This window comes from Oryctolagus cuniculus, chromosome 7, assembly GCF_051225735.1.
Source record: "Oryctolagus cuniculus isolate XC-2025 breed Fujian yellow rabbit chromosome 7, ASM5122573v1, whole genome shotgun sequence".
In the NCBI taxonomy this organism is placed as follows: Eukaryota; Metazoa; Chordata; class Mammalia; order Lagomorpha; family Leporidae; genus Oryctolagus; species Oryctolagus cuniculus.
In genome coordinates, this window is record NC_142873.1 from 57,816,725 (window position 1) to 57,837,036 (window position 20,312).

The window sequence follows — 20,312 nt, forward strand, 5'->3', positions numbered from 1 at the left end:
TGGAGGTTCCTGGTAAAAAATGTTGATTGTGGGCCGGCGCCGTGGCTCAATAGGCTAATCCTCCACCTTGCGGCGCCGGCACACCGGGTTCTAGTCCCGGTCGGGGCGCCGGATTCTGTCCCGGTTGCCCCTCTTCCAGGCCAGCTCTCTGCTATGGCCAGGGAGTGCAGTGGAGGATGGCCCAGGTGCTTGGGCCCTGCACCCCATGGGAGACCAGGAAAAGCACCTGGATCCTGGCTCCTGCCATCGGATCAGCGCGGTGCGCCGGCTGCAGCGGCGGCCATTGGAGGGTGAACCAACGGCAAAGGAAGACCTTTCTCTCTCTGTCTCTCTCTCACTGTCCACTCTGCCTGTCCAAAAAAAAAAAAAAAATGTTGATTGTTACTGGGGCTGGCGCTGTGGCACAGGAGGTTAACGCCCTGGCCTGAAGCGCCGGTATCCCATATGGGCACCAGTTCTAGTCCCAGCTGCTCCACTTCTGATCCAGCTCTCTGATATGGCCTGGGAAAGCAGTAGAAGTTGGCCCAAGTCTTTGGGCCCCTGCACCCATGGGAGACCCGGAAGAAGCTCCTGGCTCCTGGCTTTGGATCGGTGCAGCTCCAGCCGTTGTGGCCAATTGGGGAGTGAACCATTGGATGGAAGACCTCTCTCTATCTCTCCTCTTTCTCTAACTCTGACTTGCAAATAAATAAATAAACCTTTTTAAAAAAATGTTGATTGCTACTGTCATTTATAAAATCCTCTTTGTCTCATTTTGTGCATCTGCCTCTCTGGTTGGATGTGAACTCTGCTTACAGCCAGACAAACCCCTCACAGGCTCAGGGCACAGTGAGGAAGTGCGTGTATGTGTGTTGGGGGAGAGGGGGTGGAGAGGAATGTGAAATTGTACAACCCAGTTATGAGGGGTAGAATCATAGGACTGGGGCCATTTTGGTCCTAATCGCCACCATGCTCTTTAGGTGACCCTGGAGGTCATCCCAAGCCCAACAGGGTAAAAAACAAACAAAAATTCATTAAGATAAGCAGTCACTCTTATCTGATCCTCTGAATGTCTCTTATAAATGTTAAAATGTCTTGAAAAAATACAGGTGCATTCCATTTAGCCACAAGCCACCTATTTCTATAAATTCCTTTTGCTCCTGCCTCATGTCATGGAGATCCTTATGTCTTATGGCTATCTGAGGCCATGTGTCAGCCCAAAAGTCCCTCCAATAAATTTTATTTAATCCTGGATCTGTTTGCTTCTTGTTCTGCTCCTTCTATACCTTCCATCTTCAGCAACCATTTCTCATACACCATGTTTTTCTGAAGCACCTATATACACCATTAATTATGGCCCTGGGAACATGGCAATTGCAATAACTGATAGTAAAATACTATAGAAAATTCACCCCAAAATTTTATAATAATTTCAGTAATAAAGGAAAAACGTGGGGTCGGTTTTGTGGCACAGTGGGTTAAACCACTGTGATGCTAGCATCCTTCACAATGCTAGTATTCCATCCCAGAGTGTCAGTTTGAGTCCTGGGTATCTCACTTCTGATCCAGCTTCCTGCTAATGCATGCAGGAAGGCCACGGATAACTGCCCAAGTGCCTGGACCCTGTCACATGTGTGAGAAACCTGGATGGAGTTCCTGGGATCTGATTGGCCCGGCCCAGCCCAGTTCTGGCTGTTATGGCCACTTCGGGAGCGAACCAGCTCTCTGTCATTCTGCCTGTCAAAAAAATAACTAAATAAAACATTTTTTTTTTTTTGTAGTAGGTAAAGCCACCGCCTGCAGTGCCGTCATTCCATGTGGGTGCCAGTTCGAGTCCTGGCTGCTCCACTTCTGATCCAGCTCTCTACTATGGCCTGGAAAAGCAGCTGAAGATGGCCCAAGTCTTTGGGCCCCTGCACCCATGTGGGAGATTCAGAAGGAGCTCCTGGCTCCTGGCTTCAGACTGGTGCAGCTCTAGCCATTATGGTCATCTGGAGAGTGAACCAGTGGATAGAAGACCTCTCTTAGCCGGCGCCGTGGCTCAATAGGCTAATCCTCCACCTTGCGGCGCCGGCACACCGGGTTCTAGTCCCGGTTGGGGCGCCGGATTCTGTCCCGGTTGCCCCTCTTCCAGGCCAGCTCTCTGCTATGGCCAGGGAGTGCAGTGGAGGATGGCCCAGGTGCTTGGGCCCTGCACCCCATGGGAGACCAGGAAAAGCACCTGGCTCCTGGCTCCTGCCAGGATCAGCGCGGTGCGCCGGCTGCAGCGGCGGCCATTGGAGGGTGAACCAACGGCAAAGGAAGACCTTTCTTTCTCTGTCTCTCTCTCTCACTGTCCACTCTGCCTGTCAAAAAAAAAAAAAAAAAAACCTCTCTTTCTCTTTCTCTGCCTCTACCTCTCTGTAATTCTGCCTTTCAAATAAATAAATAAATCTTTTAAAAAGGAGAAACTTCAGAGGCATTTGGCCTCGTGGTTAAGATGCCAGTTAAGACACCTGAACTCAATATCAGTCCTGGGTTCAATATCCAGCTCTGGCTCTTGACTTCCATTTCCTACTAACATAATGGGAGGCAGTGGTGATAGCTCAAAAGACTGAGTTCTTGCCATGCATACGGGAAACCCAGACTGAGTTCCCAGCTCTGGGCTTCACCTAAGGCCACTGCGGACATTTGAGGGGTAAATCAGCATAAGGCAGTTTTTTCTGTGTGTCTCCCTGGCTCTCAATTAAATAAATAACCAAAAGAAAAACTTCAGTTAAGAGGAAAACTGAATTAAATATCATATTCTCAAATGATATAAAATACTATTTCATAGAAATCTACTTCAGTCATTATGCGTCCATCTTAGACATGTCTTGACATTAAAAGAATTTACACAATAGAGTTTCACTGGCTGAAAACTTGGAGGAAAAAAAATAACCTGTATTTACTCCCAACAGGGGAGAATCTTACTTTTGGTCCAGGGAAGTAGTAGGGTATTTTTACATAGTTTACAACTTGAAATCATTAACCCAATGCCCACAGAATATGTGATAATAAAGCAAGGACAATGATTCAGATTTTTAAACCTCTATTTTTTCCATTTTTTTGATGGCAGCTATCAACAAGACAATTTATTAAATAACCTCAAGGAATTTAACATAACTTTAAATAAATAAAAATAACTTACACTTCCTGTAATGTTTGTGATTCCAAGCTGATGTTCCAGTTAGACAATCGATTATGACTCAAATCCCTAAAAGAGGATATAATAACATTGTTAGTGTTGGGAAGTAAAAATGAAACCAATATAGAAACATTAAACCCTGGCCAGTGGCCGTGGCTCACTAAGCTAATCCTCCACCTGTGGCGCCGGCACACCGGGTTCTAGTCCTGGTTGGGGCACCGGATTCTGTCCCAGTTGCTCCCCTTCCAGGCCAGCTCTCTGTTGTGGCCCAGGAGTGCAGTGGAGGATGGCCCAGGTCCTTGGGCCCTGCACCCGCATGGGAGACCAGGAGAAAGCACCTGGCTCCTGGCTTCAGATAGGCGCAGCGTGCCGGCCATAGCGGCCATTTTGGAGGTGAACCAATGGAAGGAAGACCTTTCTCTGTCTCTCTCTCTCACTGTCTAACTCTGCCTGTTAAAAAAAAAAAATTAAATCCTATTCGATGTGAATTTAAATAGTGCAAACAGAAATATTTGTGAATAAAAATTTATTCACCTTTCAAAAACAGGGTTTTTTTTATTGATTAGGGAGTATATTCATCTGGTTCAATAACCAAAAAGCATAAAAGGCTATATAGCAATAGATTTCCCATCATTCTCTCCAGCCATCCAACCCCCTTCCCAAAAGCAAGAAATGAAAATGTACCATTTCTTGTGTAGCCTTCCAGATATATTTTACACACATGTACCACCAAACTTTTACAAAAATGACAGAATAATTCACATATTATTTTGCCCCTTGTTTCTTTCACTTAACAATACATCTTTGATCATTCCATAATAGCCATTTAAAAAGTATATCATCCCTTGTAATGATTAAATAATGTTATTTTAGCTCTAATAAAATTTGAAGACATTTTATAAGTCACCATGTTGAGTTTCTATATCAAAATTGGAGTTGACCACATCCTTGATTCCTAAAAAAACAAATAAAAAAATCATCTAGCTAATCCAGTTTCAGGGAGAGGATGATGATGCTAATGATGATGATGGTGGCAGCTACCATTATGTGCCAGGAACTCTCCTACACACTGTACACATACTGACTAAATCTACCCAATAACCTTAGAAGGCAAATAGTTTTACAATCCTCACTTTCCTAATACAGAAAGAGGTACAGAGATTATTAACTCGTCAATCCAAGATCACAACCAATAAATAGAGAAATCATCAATTTGAAATTCCATTGTGCTTCTAATAAGTAGTTTATTAGATATAGTAAGAGATTTCACTGAAATTAGTCATGTATCTAAATATCTAAACAGGCTTTAAAAAAATTCACCTTGATGCTTCCTGGCATCTTTACAAGGCTAGGGTAGAATCCAGCCAACACAAGCTGTCTGCCCAAGAGATGTACTACATGTTACAATACGGTCAGCAATAGGGAAACATTAAGGAGCAATTTATCTCACTGTGCCCCCACAGGCAGCTGACAGATACATGCAGGTTTCAATGATGTCTTTACTACAGCAGAACAGTTTGTTCTCAGCTAGATTCATGCCTGCCCATCTGTAAATCCAAACTATTTCACTTAAGAGCTCAATTTACACCATGCCATGACTTTTCTAAATTCTAAAGCCTTTATTCCAAGATGCCTGGTATGATATCAGCTCAATGACACTCATGAATGGAGGGGTGTTAGGAATATAAGATAAAAACATGAATTCACTCCACATAAAAATCTAATATTCAGGAGCAAGTATGTGGCTAGGCATTTAACTTGCTGCCAAAGATGTTTGCATCCCACAGCAGAGAGCCTGGTTTGAGGCCGCTACTCTGCTTCTGATCCAGCTTCCTGATAATGTGCATCCTGGGAGGCAGCAGGTGATGGCTCAAGGTCTTACTGGATTCCTGACACCCACATGGGAGACCTGGATTGAATTCTGGGTTACTGGCTTGAGCCTGGTCCAGCCCTAGCTGTTGCAGGCATTTAGGGAATGAAATAGCCAATGGAAGACTTCTCCCTATGTTTATTTTTAAAATGAAATGAAAATAAATTCTGTGGGGTGCAGGATGTGACACAGTGAGCTAGGTAGGCCACTGCTTAGGATGTCCACATCCCATATGAAAGAGTCAGTTTTATCAGAGTGCCAGTTTGAGTCCTAGCTACTCTGCTTCTAACCCAGCTTCCTGACAATGCATCTTGGGCCAGTGGATGACTGCTCAAAGGCAGAACCAATGGAGTTCCTGGTTCCTGGTTTTGGCCTGGCCCAGCCCTGGCTGTTGCAGGCATTTGAGGAGTGAACAAGCAAACCAAAGATTGCCCTCTTTATCTGTCACTTGGCCTTTCAAGTAGATGAATATAAACAAACATAATTTTTAAATGACAAATATTTTTTAAAATCTAACATTAATATAGTTTCATTCAACTCACACCTGCTACTGAACAACACAAAAAGACTGTCATACAAATGAAGAGATTTTTGTTCTTTTGTGGCATTTCAACTCACACAGAAATTCAATTGTTCTAATTCAAATTAGATATTCCATTTTCTGCCCCAAACTGGCTGGTCTGGTAAACTAAGAGCTATATCATCTTTGTAGCAGGTTAGCAAAGTATGATCTACTTCTACATCTCATGACTATAAAAATTTAGCAACTATTCCCCTTACAGATTAAAGGCTTTCATTCAAATTTCTAAAAATATTTATTTACTTGAAAGGCAGCAATAGAGAGAGAAGGAGAGCGAGAGATCTTCCATCCACTGGTTCACTCTCCAAATGGCCCAATGGCTGTGGGGCTGAGACAGAATGAAGCTAAGAGCTTCTTCCAGGTCTCCCATGGGGCGGGGGGGGGGGGGGGGGAGGTTTCCAGGGGCCCAAGGACATAGGCCATCTTCCACTGCCTTCCCAGGCACATTAGCAAAGAACTGGATTCGAAATGGAGCAGTCAGGACTTGAACAGGCACCCATATGGGATGCTGGTACTGTAGATGGAGGCTTAACTTTTCTATGCCACAGCAAGGGCCCCTCATTTAAATTAATAGTGCTCATAATACCTTCCCAAACCCTAAGTCTCCAGAGCAGTGTAACTCTTAACTGTACTCGTGCCCTACAGTTCTCCTATAGATGTCAATCAACATGGACATAAATAACCATTGGCCAGGTTTCTTGACCAGGTAATCATTTTTAAATTAAAGAAATCTAAAGCAATAAAATTAAACCAATGTATATATGCATGAGTCAGTATTAGAGAAAATGTCCATGTCTCTCTTTGGAGAAAGAGTATTTTTCTCTGTACCTTCGAACAACATATAGACTTTTTGATGGAATCCAACAGATATCTGAAATGCTTTGAAGCCTCTCTATAGGATAATGTTTTAAGGATGTATGCTTTGAAATAGCTTCATACATCAGAATCCTATCTAATAAAGCTCTCTACAACATTCTCAAATAATCCACATTGAATGAGACTTAAAAAAATTTAAAGGTAAAATGAAACACATTCCTAGTAGTACTATGATAGAAAACAACTAATATAGATCAGTCAAGTGTTTAAGTTATCAACATAGCAGGTATCCAGTTGGAAATATACGGATCAATCTGATATTTGGATAGTCATGCAAAAAACATTTACTGGTCCATGTATCAGCACTGCACTAAGTGCAGAAACATTATCAACTTCAGTAACCTTTTATTTTCCAAAAAGCAACATTTACAGTTCTCACGTGGAGTCATTCCAAAACCGTAAACAAATTCAGTATCAACTCAGCTACTCCTCTTCACCAGAACTGAATAAATTAATATACATACAAGAGTGCATAGATGTATTATTGTTCCTCATAAAAATACTTTTTTTAAACTTATATATTTGAAAGGCAGAGTTGCCTGGGGGTTGGGGGTTGGAGGAACAGACAGAGAAGTTTTCCATCTGCTTGTTCACTCCCAAGTGGCCACAATGTCGAGGGCTACCCCAGGCCAAAGCCAAGAGCCTAAAATGCCAACTGAATCTCTCAAGTGGGTGGGAGGGGCCCAATTACTTGGGTCATCTTCTGCTGCTTTCCCAGGCACGTGAGCAGAGAGCTGGATTGGAAGTGAAGCAGCAGGGAATCTAACCAGTGCTCTTATGGGAATGCTGGCAGCTTAACCTGCTGTGCCACAAGGTTGGGCCTCATCCTATTTATTTTTAGTTTTTAAAGTTTTATTTATTTATTTGAGAGGCAGAGGGAGAGGAGGGGGGCTTCCATCCACTAGTTCACTCCCCAAATGGCCAGCAATGGCTGGAAATGGGCCAATCCAAAGCCAGGAGCAAAAGCTTCCTCTGGATCTCCCATGCGGGTGCAGGGGCCCAAGGACTTGGGCCATCTTCTACTGCTTTCCCAGGACACAGCCAAGTTGGATCACAAGTAGAGCAGCTGGGACTTGAACCAGCACCCATATGGGATACCGGCACTGCAGGTGACAGCTTTATCTGTTGTGCCACAGCCTGGCCCCCATCCTATTTTTTTTTAAAGATATACTTTTAAAAAAAAAATATTTATTTGAAAGAGTTACACAGAGAGAGGGAGAGAGGGGGAGAGAGAGAGAGAGGGAGGTCTTCCATCCAATGGTTCACTCCCCAATTGGCTGCAACAGCCAGAGCTGTGCTGATCCAAAGCCAGGAGCTCCTTCTAGGTCTCCCATGTGGGTGCAGGGGCCCAAGGACCTGGGCCATCCTCCACTGCCCTCCCAGGCCACAGCAGAGAGCTGGACTGGAAGAGGAGCAACCGGGACAAGAATCCAGCGCCCACATGGGATGCCGGTGCCACAGGTGGAGGACCAACCCAATGCGCCACAGCACCAGCCCCAACAGCCGGGTCTTGAACCAGCGCCCATATGGGTTGCCAGCGCTTCAGGCCAGGGCATTAACCCACTGCGCCACAGTGCCAGCCCCCCATCCTATTTATTTTTAAATGTACTCTAAAAAGACTGAGACTGAAACCTGAATATTTCAAATACCAGATATAATATTCTTTGATTAATAATATGGATAATTTTTTAAATTGTAATTTTTCACTGTCCTTCCCAATGTCTAATCATTACTTCCTTTTATAGTTTAGCTAAGTTAATGATGGTCGGTCTTTTCTTCTTTTTTAAAGCCAGAGCCCTGAAAATGTAGTACTATCTTTCAAAATACTTCCCTTTGAAGTGTCCCTAAAATGTACTTAAGCACTTGAAGTAATCTATGTTTGAGAAACAAAACCTAGCTTTGTAACTGTCATTAATCTTCCTTTATTTTAAGATTTATTTTATTTATTTGAAAGGCAGAGTTACAGAGAGGCAGAGGCACAGAGAGAAACAGAGAGGTATTCCATCTGTTCCTTTCCCAGGGCACAGCAGAGAGCTGGATTGGAAGGGGAGCAGCAGGGACTGGAACCAGCGCCCAAATGGGATGCCGGCACTGCAGGCGGCAGCTTTACCCACTTGGCCACAGTGCTGGCCCCTTTTTTTCTTTTCTAATACACTAATAATCTGAACATCTATGGACATGATGATTGAGAAGTGAAGATTTAAGAGAAAGCCCTGTCTGTCACAATCTCACCTCCCACTCATGGCAATCTATAGCGATGGTGCTGTAATAAATGATAAATTATTAAAGTTCCTGATACCATGTGGAGCCAGAGGTGCCATTACCGTAATCGTCTAGCGCCATCAAGAGTGTAAATTATTTATAGGATGTACAGAGCAATCACAACAGCTCGAGATGAATCCAGTCCTGCAAGCCTACTGCAAAGAAGTCCTGCAGGCACGTACACACAGCTCTGAGTCATCAGCAATCTTTTGTTTTTGCGAATCTGTAGCACTAATTACATAGAATTGTGAACTTCAACAATAATGAAACCTCTGAAAAGGGGGCTCATTGCAAAAATTAAAGGGTAAGAAAATATCCTACCTGTAATTTGGAGTATGAAAACTCTTCACTTATTTATATAGCATAATTTGTCCATTCTTTTGTGAACCAAAATCCCTGTCTTGTTAGAGTATCCCTACATAATTTACTTTTAAAATAGGGTGGGTGGGGCTGGTGTTGGTATGTAGCAGGGTAAGCCATGGCCTGTGACACTGGCATCCCATCTGAGTGCCAGCTGGAGTTCTGGCTATTCAGCTTCAAGGCCAGCAGATGGAAGATCTCTCTCTAACTGCCTTTCAAATAAATATATAAATCTTTTTAAAAAAATTGTTAAAATATAAATAAATAAAATGGGGTGGGTATCCACCGCTTGAGACACCTGCATCCCATCTTGGAGGGCTGGTTTGAGTCCTGGCTGTTCTGCTTTTCATCCAGCTCCCTGCTAATGCACATGGGAAAGCAGCACAAGCTCGCTCAAGTGCTTGAGCTCCTTCCACCCAGTTGGGTGACCAGGATGGAGTTCCAGACTCCAGGCTTCAGCCTCATGCAGCCATGGGTGTGGCAGTTTTGGGAGTGTAAACCAGTGTGTGGAAGATCTCTTTCTCTGTCTCGCCTCCTCTCTCTGTCACTCTGCCTTTCAAATCAATATTTTTAGAAAATTAAATAATACTTAGGAGTAAACATTTGGCACAGCAGCTAAGATGCCACCATTGGAAACCCAGATAAGAGTGCCTGGATTTGAGTCCTGAGGTCCACTCCTGATTTCAGCTTGCTGCTAATGCAAATCTTGGTTGGGTGTGCCACCCACATAGGAGACCCAGACTGAGTTTCTAGCTCCTGGCTTCCCTCTGCCCCAGCTCCAGCATTTGTGGGCACTTGAACCTGCAGATGCAAGTACTGTCTAGTCAATACTAAATAAATATTTTAAAAATTGGTCATTTGTATTTTGACTACAGTTTTTTTTTTTTAAAGATTTATTTACTTGAAAGGCAGAGAGAGAGAGAATCTTCCATCTGCTGGTCTACTACCCAAATGGCCACAATGGCCAGGGCTGGGCCAAGAGCTTCTTCTGTGTCTCCCACGTGGGCACAGGGGCCCAAGCACTTGGACCAGCTCTGCTACTTTTCCCAAGCACTTTAGCGGGAGCTGGATCAGAAGTGGAGCTGCCAGGACTTGAACTGATGCCCATACGGGATGCTGGCCCTCTACTATACATGTTAAACACTACTGCTACTGTGGGTTACTATAATCAAATACCATGATTTAACATGCTGATGACCTTGAATATTGTTGGAGTAAAGAAAAAAAAGAATTTCAAAACAACTCTTAAAATTCTGTCTGCCTTTATAGGTTTGCCTTTCCTTTACCACTAACAGCTTGACACTAAAAGCTTTCGCTTCTTGGACTTGTCAGCCTTCCTGTCTGTAACAGGTTACTTATATTTTTTTTCTAACTTGTTGCTTCTCATCAATCGTCACAGACTAAACCTGGTGCCTGTTAGAACTGCCTGAATTAGGAGTAAATAAGATCTGAGTAAGGATTTCCTCTATGACTCAATGCTTCCTGGAAGCATTTTTGCTCTGAGGTTGCACTAAAGATGGCTGGAAATACCAGGTGGATATCTTCTTTGGATGAGTAAGATTTTTCTATAGCATTCATATGCATTTCTATGGCAATAATACTTCTGAAAAATCTTTATTTTCATCTACTTGAGAGAGAGAGAGAGAGAGAGAGAGAGAGATCTTCTACCTGCTGGTTAACTCCCCAGATACTCGCAACAGCCAGGGCTGGCCCAAGCTGAAGGCAGGTGCCCATTCTCCATCCAGGTCTCCCACATGGTCACAGGAGCCCAAATGCTTGGGCCACCATCTGTTGCCTTTCCAAGCACCTTAACAGGACGCTATAGTGGGAGCAGAGCAACCAAGACTTGGGTGTTTCAATATACAATGTGGGCAAGGCTTAACCTGTTGTGCCACAACACAGGCCCCTCACCTCTATGTTTTAATATCTTTTGTTCTTCATTTAGGAGACTCCACACAAATTAGAGGGACACTGTGGACCTATATGGAGGGTATAGATATGCACAACTCAGGACCCCAGTAGCTCTGAGAGTCAGCACCAGCTTTGGAGTGACATGAAACCAGACTGCAGCAGCCAAAGCCACTGGCAATAAAGTTGTGGGAAGAAGCTGGTAGAAGTCTGGCTTGGAGCCCTGTGGAGGACAGTGCACTTGCCAACACAGAAGGGAAAAAAGGGGGCACATTTCTCTCTCCCTGACCACCCAGCACTGGTGTCCAGTAACTAACCAAGAGAGGACGAGGCACCATTTTAGACATACATAGCAGCTGTGCGTCTAGCAATCAGCCAAGAAGAGATGCCTGATTCTGGCTGGGAGAATTGACAGGGGGCTGGGAGCTCATCACTGTGGGAGCCTTGTGTGCAGGGAAACATGTGTGAAAACACTGTGCCTGGGCCTTTGGACAGTCACTGTGGGTGGCTCCACATGCTTAGGGCTCCCTGATTCCCTGATGAGGGTCACTGCTGCAGGATCCATGTTCACACAGAGGACTGCATGGATCCTTTGTGTGGTTCTTGTGGCAGCAGGGATGAAAACTGTACCCACTGGGGCTAGCACCCAAGCTTTGTTCTCCTTTGGGGAGAGGACGTGAACATGAGACTACGCCAACAGAGCTGAACAAACCTCTCCTCTGATTAAAAAAATAAAATAAAAAAGGAGATTTACCACACCCAACTTGGGTGTCACCTTTTTTTTTTTTTCTTTTTTGACAGGCAGAGTGGACAGTGAGAGAGAGACGGAGAGAAAGGTCTTCCTTTTGCCATTGGTTCACCCTTCAATGGCCGGCGCACCGCGCTGATCCAAAGGCAGGAGCCAGGTGTTTCTCCTGGTCTCCCATGCGGGTTCAGGGCCCAAGCACTTGGGCCATCCTCCACTGCACTCCGTGGCCACAGCAGAGAGCTGGCCTGGAAGAGGGGCAACTGGGACAGAATCCGGCGCCCCAACCGGGACTAGAACCTGGTTTAGCGGCACCGCAAGGCGGAGGATTAGCCTATTGAGCCACGGCACCAGCCGGGTGTCACCTTAAGACACTCCCCTCACCCTGGAGCACTGAACAGAACTCCCTAACTATACCCAGCACTGTGCCTCAGGGTATTCAGTGAAAGAGGAGACACGCCACTAAGCCACAGAGGCATAGGTTAAAGATAAAAGCCATCACAGGAGGAAAAATGTATCACCACAAATGCCTAATAATAAACGCAGCCTTTCAAGAAACAAGAGTAAGAAAAACATGATGTCCCCAAAAGAACACAACACTTCACTACTAGACTGTGAAGATGAAGAGACTGATGAAATGCCAGGAACGAAATTCAAAAAACTGATTGTAGGATTACTTGGAAGTTATCAGAAGCAAATTCATTAACTAAAGAAATATATATATGTGACATGAAAGAAAATTTTTCCCACAAAATTGAGATTTTAAAGATAAATCAAAACAAAATATTAGAAACAGAATCCAATAGAGCAAATTAAAAATGCAGCGGAAAGCCTTAACAGACTTGGTGAGGCAGAAGAAAGAATGTCCAAGTTAGAAGACAAATCTCTGAAAATTTTACAGTCAAACCAAAAAAAAAATAAATAAAAATTAAAAAAATTAAAGAACAATGTTGGCGATTTCCAACATATGGTTCTTAGGAGTTCCTGAAGGCATGTAAAGAGACAATGGATGAGAAGGACGTTTTAGTGAAATAATTACAGAAAACTTCCCTAATATGGAAAGAAAGGAACGTCCAAGCATAGGTCATAGACATGACCAGAAAAGATCATCACGACAAACTGTAGTCAAACTGTCCACAGTTAAACTTAAAGGAAAGATTCTGGGGCCAGCACTGTGGCGCAGTGGGTTAAAGCCCCAGCCTGCAGTGCCAGCATCCCATATGAGTACCAGTTCAAGTCCCAGTGACTCCATTTCTGAACCAGCTCTCTGTTATGGCCTGGGAAAGCAACAGAAAATGACCCAAGTTCTTGGACCTCTGCGCCCATGTGGGAGACCCAGAAGAAGTTCCTGGCTCCTGGCTTCAGATTGGCCCAGCTCCAGCTGTTGCAGCCATTTGGGGAGTGAACCAGTGGATAGAAGACCTCTCTTTCTCTCTTCCTCTACCTCTGCCTCTGCATAACTCTGCCTTTAAAATAAATAAAAATAAGTCTAAAAAAAGGGGAAAAAAAGAAAAGCGCCCAAGATGGGCAAAAACATTTCTTTAATAATAAAAAAAAAGATTCTAAAATATGCATGAGAGAAACTCCAGATTACTTTCAGAAGATCTCCAATTCACTCACAGCTGATTTCTCATCAGAAACCCTACAGGCTAGGAGAGAATGGCGAGATATATTCCAAGTCTTAAGAAAAAAAAAAAAAAAACTGTCAACCCAGAATACTGTACCCTGCAAAGCTCTCATTTATGAATGAAAGTGAAATATAGATCTTCCATAACAAACAGAAATTGAGAGAATTTGTATCTACTAGTACAGCCTTACAAAAAAAGCTTAAGGATGTGCTATACACAGAAACATGGTCATCACTATGAAAAAAAAAGTGAAGGCAGAAAATCCCCCTGTAGTAGAACAAAGGAAATCTGAAGTAGACAATAGGAATATTTATGGAAAAAGGGCAGGGACAAGTCATTATTTATCAATAGTCACCATGAAAGTAAATGGCCTCAATTCTCCAGTTAAAAGATACAGATTTGCTGAATGAATTAAAAAACAAAACCCATCTATTTGCCGTATACAAGAAAAACATCTCACCTACAAAAATACACGCAGACTGAAAGTGAAAGGAAGGAAAAAGATATTCCATGCTAACAAAACCAAAAAAGAACTGATGTAGCCACCCTAATATCAGACAAAATATATTTTAACACAAAAACTGTTAAAAGAGGCAAAGAAGGGCACTAAGTAATAATTAAGAGATCAATTCAACAGGAAGATATCACTATTATAAACGTATATGAACTTAATTACTAGGTACTTGGCTATTTAAAAGAAATATTGGGGATGGCACTGTGGCGCAGTGTGCTAAAGCCCCAGCCTGCCAGTGCCAGCATCCCCTATGGGGGCCGGATCAAGTCCCAGCTGCTCCTCTTCCGATCCAGCTCTCTACTATGGCCTGGGAAAGCAGTAGAAGATGGCCCAACTCCTTGGGCCCCTGCACCCACATGTGAGACCAGGAAAAAAGCTCCTGGCTCCTGGCTTCAGATCAGCTCAGCTCTGGCAGTTGTGGTCATTTGGGGAGTAAACCAGAGGAATGGAAGACCTCTCTCTCTCTCTTTGGCTCTACCCCTCTCTGTAATTCTTTCAAACAAATAAAATAAATCTTTCAAAAGAAAAAAGAAATGTGGATGGGTCTAAAGGGAGACACAGACTCCAATACAATAGTAATGGGGGACTTCAATACTCCATATTCAGCAATGGACAGATCAACCAGACAGAAATTAGCAAAGAAACAACAAAATTAATCAACACCACAGACCAAATGGACCTAATGAATATCTACAGAGCTTTTCATCTTACAGAATACACAATCTTCTCACCAGTGCATGGAACTTTCTCTAGGACAGATCACATGCTGGGCCATGAAGGAAGTCTCAGCAAATTCAAAAAAATCAAAATCATACTGTGCATCTTCTCAGACCACAAGAATCTCTAGAACATATGCAAACACATGGAGAATGAACAACATGCTCCTGAATGAACAGTGGGACATTGAAGAAATCAAAAAATGTATGGAAATGAATGAAAGTGACAACACAACATATCAAAACTTACAGGATACAGCAAAAGCAGTGTTAAAAGGAAAGTTTAGAGGCCGGCGCTGTACCACAGCAGGTCTGCTGCCTACAGTGCCAGCATCCCATATGGGTGCAGTTTGAGTCCTAGCTGTTCCACTTCTGATCCAGCTCTCTGCTATGGTCTGAGAAAGCACTAGAAGATGGCCCAAGTCCTTGGGCCCCTGCACCCACAGTAGACACCCAGCAAAATCTCCTGGGTCCTGGCTTCAGATCGGCACAGCTCCGGCCATTGAGGCCAACTGGGCAGTGAACCAGTGGATGGAAGACCGCTCTCTCTCTCTCCCCTTCCTCAATGTAACTCTGACTTTCAAATAAATAAAATAAATCTTAAAAAAAAAAAAAGTTTATAGCAATTGCTGCCTACATTAAGAAACTAGGAAGGCACCAAATAAATGAACTATCAAAGTATCACAAGGGCCTACGAAAACAACAGCAAACCAAACCCAAAACTAGTAGGAGTGGGGCCAGTGCTGTGACGTAGCAGGTAATGCCGCCGCCTGCAGTGCCAGCATCCCATATGGGCACCAGTTCTAGTTCTGATTGCTCCACTTCCCATCCAGCTTTCTGCTATGGCCTGGGAAAGCAGTAGAAGATGACCCAAGTCCTTGGGCCCCTGCGACCGCATGGGAGACCTGGAAGATGCTCCTGGCTCCTGAGCAGCGCAACTCTGGCCGTTGCAGCCAGTTGGGGAGTGAACCAGCGGATGGAAGACCCCCTCCCCCCTCTGTCTCTCTGACTTTCCTCTGTGTGTGTAACTCTGACTTTCAAATAAATAAATAAATCCTTAAAAAAAAAAAAAACTAGTAGGAGAAAATAATTAAAATTAGAGAACAAAATTGAAACCAAAAAAGCAATAAAAAGATCAGCAAAACGAAAAGCTGGTTTTTTGAAAAACTAAACAAAATTCACACACCATGGATTCAACTAAATAAAAAAAGGAAGAAGACCCAGATCAATAAAATTAGAGATGAAAAAGGAAATGTAACAACAGACACCATAGAAATAAAAAAGAATCATCAGAAACTACTACAAAGAGCTATATGCTAACAAATTGGGAAACCTAGAAGAAATGGATAGATTCCTAGACATATACAGCCTAACTAAACTGAGCCATGAAGACATAGAAAGCCTAGACAGACCAATAACCAACAAGGAAATTGAATTAGTAATAAAGACCCTCCCAACAGAGAAAAGCCCAGGACCAGATGGCTTCACTGCTGATTTCTACCAGATATTTAAAGAAGAATTAACTTCAGTAATTCTCAAGCTATTCGATACAACTGAAAAGGGAGGAATCCTCTCAAACTCCTTCTATGAAGCCATCATCATCTGAATTCCTAAACCTGAAAAAGATACAACAGAGAAAGAGAACTACAGACCAATTTCCCTGATGAACATAGACACAAAAATCCTCAACACAATACTAGCCAATCAAATCCAACAATACATCAGAAAGATCATCCACCTTGATCAAGTGAGATTTATCTCTGGTATGTAGGGATGGTTCAATATTTGCAAACCAATCAACATCACATTAACAAATTGCAGAACAAAAACCGTATGATTATCTCAATAGATGCAGAGAAAGCATCTGATAACATACAACACCCTTTCATGATGAAAACTCTAAGCAAACTGAGTATAGAAGGAACCTTCCACAACACAATTAAAGCAAATTATGACAAACCCATGGCCAGTGTCCCATTAAATGGGGAAACGTTGGAGGCATTCTCATTGAGATCCAGGACCAGAAAAGGATGCCCGCTCTCACCACTGCTATTCAATATTATCTTGGAAATTTCAGCCAGAGCCATTAGGCAAGAAAAAGAAATCAAAGGGATACAAATTGGGAAAGAGGAAGTCAAACTATCCCTATGTGCAGATGACATGAGTCTATATATATAGGGGATCCAAAAGACTCCACCAAGAGACTTAGAACTCATAGAAGAGTTTGGTAAAGTGACAGGATATAAAATCAACACATAAAAATCAAAAGGCTTTGTATACACAGAGAATGCCACAGCTGAGAAAGAACTTCTAAATTCAATCCCATTCATAATACCTCCCCCAAAAATCAAACATCTTGCAATAAATTTAACCAAGGATGTCAATGACCTCTACAATGAGAATTACAAAGCATTAGAGAAATAAACAGAAGATACAAAAAAAAAAAAATGGGAAAAACCTCCATGTTCATGGATTGGAAAAATCAATATAATCAAAATGTCCATAATACCAAAAGTAATTTTACAGTTTCAATGTGATCCCAATCAAAATACCAAGGACATTCTTTTCTGATATAGAAAAAAGGATGCTGAAATTCATATGGAAACACAGGAGACCCCCAAATAGCTAAAGTAATCTTATACAACAAAAACAAAGCCGGAGGCATCACAATACCAAATTTGAAGACATCTACAGGGCAGTTACAATCAAAACAGCCTGGTACTGGCACACAAAAAAGATGGATAGACCAATGGAATGGAACAGAAATGCCAGAAATCAACCCATGCATCTACCTATAACCAATTTACCTTTGACAAGGTGCTAAAATCAATCCATGGAGCAAGGGCAGTCTCTTCAACAAATGGTGCTGGGAAAACTGGATTTCAACATGCAGAAGTATGAAGCAAGACCCTTACCTTACACAGTTCACTAAAATCCACTCAAAATGAACTAAAGACTTAAATCTATGACCCAATACCATCAAATTACTAGAGAACACTGGGGAAACACTGAAAGACATTGGCACAGGCAAAGAGTTCTTGGAAAAGACCTCAGAGGCATAGGCAATCAAAGCCAAAATTGACAAATGGGATTACATCAAATTGTGAAGCTTCTGCACAGCAAAGGAAACACTCAGCAAAGTGAAGAGGCAACAGACAGAATGGGAGAAATTATCCGCAAACTATGAAACTGATAAAGGATTAATAACCAGAATATATAAAGAAATCAAGAAACTCAACAAGACAAACAACCCAGTGAAGAAATGGGCAAAGTAATTAGATATTTTGCTTTTTTAAAAAAGATTTATTTATTTATTTGAAAGTCAGAGTTACACAGGAGAGGCAGAGAGAGAAAGAGGTCTTCCATCCGATGGTTCACTCCCCAGTTGGCCGCAACAGCCAGAACTGCGCAGATCCAAAGCCAGGAGCCAGGCGCTTCCTCCTGGTCTCCAGTGTGGGTGCAGGGACCCAGGGACCTGAGCCATCTTCTACTGCTCTACTAGGCCATAGCAGAGAGCTGGATCGGAAGTGGAGCAACCAGGACTAGAACCGGCGCCCATATGGGATGCCAGCACTGCAGGCAGAGGAGTAACCTACTGCGCCATGGCACCAGCCCCTAGACATTTTTCTAAAGAGGAAATCCAAATGGTTGATTCATGAAAAAAATGCTCAGTATCACCATTAATCAGGGAAACGCAAATCAAAACCACAATGTGGTTTCACCTCACCCTAATTAGAATGGCTTTCATACAGAAGTCAACAAACAAATGCTGGCAAGAATGTGAGGGAAGAAGGAACCCTAATCCACTGTTGGTGGAAATATATACTGGTACTGCCACTAAGGAAGACAGTATGGAGATACCTCAGAAATCTGAACATAGACCTACAATATGAACCAGCCATCCCACTCCTGGGAATTTACTCAAGGGAAATGAAATCAGCATATGAAAGAGTTATCTGCCCCCATGTTTACTGCAATTCAATTCACAATAGTTAAGATACGGAATCAACCCAAAGGCCCATGAACTGAAGAATGGATAAAGAAATTATGTGATACACACACCATGGAATATTGCACAGTAATTAAAAAATGAAATCCTGTCATTTGCAAAAAAATGGATGAAACTGGAAAACATTATACTTAGTGAAATAAGCCAGTTCCAGAAGGACAAATACTATGTGTTCTCCCTGATCTGTGATAACAGAGTACCTCATAGGTAATCTATACAAGTGAAATTAACACATCCAGATGCAACAACTTTGAACAGCTCTTGACTGCTGAAGAACAGATTTTTTCATACAGTTTGTTAGTACAGAGTTAACTGTATGTGTATAAAGTTAGTTGAAAATACATCTTGGTGGGCTGGCGCCGCAGCTCAACAGGCTAATCCTCCGCCTGCGGCACCGGTACACCAGGTTCTAGTCCCGGTCGGGACACCGGATCTGTCCTGGTAGCTCCTCTTCCTGTCCAGCTCTCTGCTCTGGCCCGGGAGTGCAGTGGAGGATGGCCCAAGTGCTTGGGTCCTGCACCCGCATGGGAGACCAGGAGAAACACCTGGCTCCGGGCTTTGGATCAGTGCGATGCGCCGCAGCGCGCCTGCCGCAGTGGCCATTGCGGGGTGAACCAACAGAAAAAGGAAGACCTTCCTCTCTGTCTCTTTCTCACTGTCCACTCTGCCTGTCAAAAAAAAAAAAAAAAAAAAAAAGAAAAGAAAAAAGAAAGAAAGAAAGAAAAGAAAATACATCTTGGTAAAAAATAAGAATGAGAATAGGAGTGGGAGGAGCAAGAGGGGTGTGTGTGTAGGTGGGAGTGTGGGTATGGTAGGAAGAATCACTATATTCCTAAAGTTGTATTTATGGAAAGTATTAAGTTTGTATTCCTTAAACAAAAAGTTTCTGGGAAAAATAAATAAATAAATAAATAAGTTCAGGGACCAACATTGTGGCACAGCAGCTTAATCAACTGCTTAGAAGGTTGGCAGCTCATATGGGTACCAGCTGATTCCCTGTGGCTACACTTGAGATCCAGCTCCCTGCTAATGTGCCTGGGAAAGCAGCAGAGGATGGCTCAATTGCTTGGGCCCCTGCCACCCACGTAGGGAAACCAGATGGAGTTCTGGGCAGCTGGCCCAGCCCTGGCCTTTGCAGCCATTTGGGGAGTGAACCAGAAGAAGGAAGGAAGGAAGGTCTCTCTCTATCTCTCTCTCCTTCTTTCTGCATTTCAAATAAGTCATAAAAAAAATTCAAATTACAGGGCAAGAGTGTCTGCTACCATGATTAAGATGCCGCTTGGAATGTCCACATCCCATATCAGAGTGCCTGGGTTCAAGTTCCACCTCTGTTTCCGATTCAGCTTATTACTAACGTGCACCCTAGGAGGCAGCAAGTGCACATTAGTAATAATGTGCTTAGGCCGGCGCTGCGGCTCACTAGGCTAATCCTCCGCCTTGCAGCACCGGCACACCGGGTTCTAGTCCCAGTCGGGGCGCCGGATTCTGTCCCGGTTGCCCCTCTTCCAGGCCAGCTCTCTGCTGCGGCCAGGGAGTGCAGTGGAGGATGGCCCAGGTGCTTGGGCCCTGCACCCCATGGGAGACCAGGATAAGTACCTGCCTCCTGCCATCAGATCAGCGCGGTACGCCGGCCACAGCGCACCAGCTGCGGCGGCCATTGGAGGGTGAACCAACGGCAAAGGAAGACCTTTCTCTCTGT

The 20,312-nt window shown here is 43.3% G+C and overlaps 1 protein-coding gene across 5 annotated transcripts in view; it reads right to left on the minus strand.

The window, feature by feature from the left end:
* LRIG2 (leucine rich repeats and immunoglobulin like domains 2) overlaps positions 1–20,312 on the minus strand; it is a 69,867-nt gene that overhangs the window by 46,433 nt on the left and 3,122 nt on the right. For all 5 annotated transcript variants that reach the window (XM_051856150.3, XM_008264647.5, XM_008264649.5 and 2 more), the window contains exon 2: positions 3,149–3,214. Coding sequence is in view for 4 of the 5 variants with exons in the window: in XM_008264647.5 (XP_008262869.1) it covers positions 3,149–3,214 (66 nt within the window). In the remaining variant the exon portion in view is untranslated. The remainder of the gene's footprint in view (positions 1–3,148; positions 3,215–20,312) is intronic.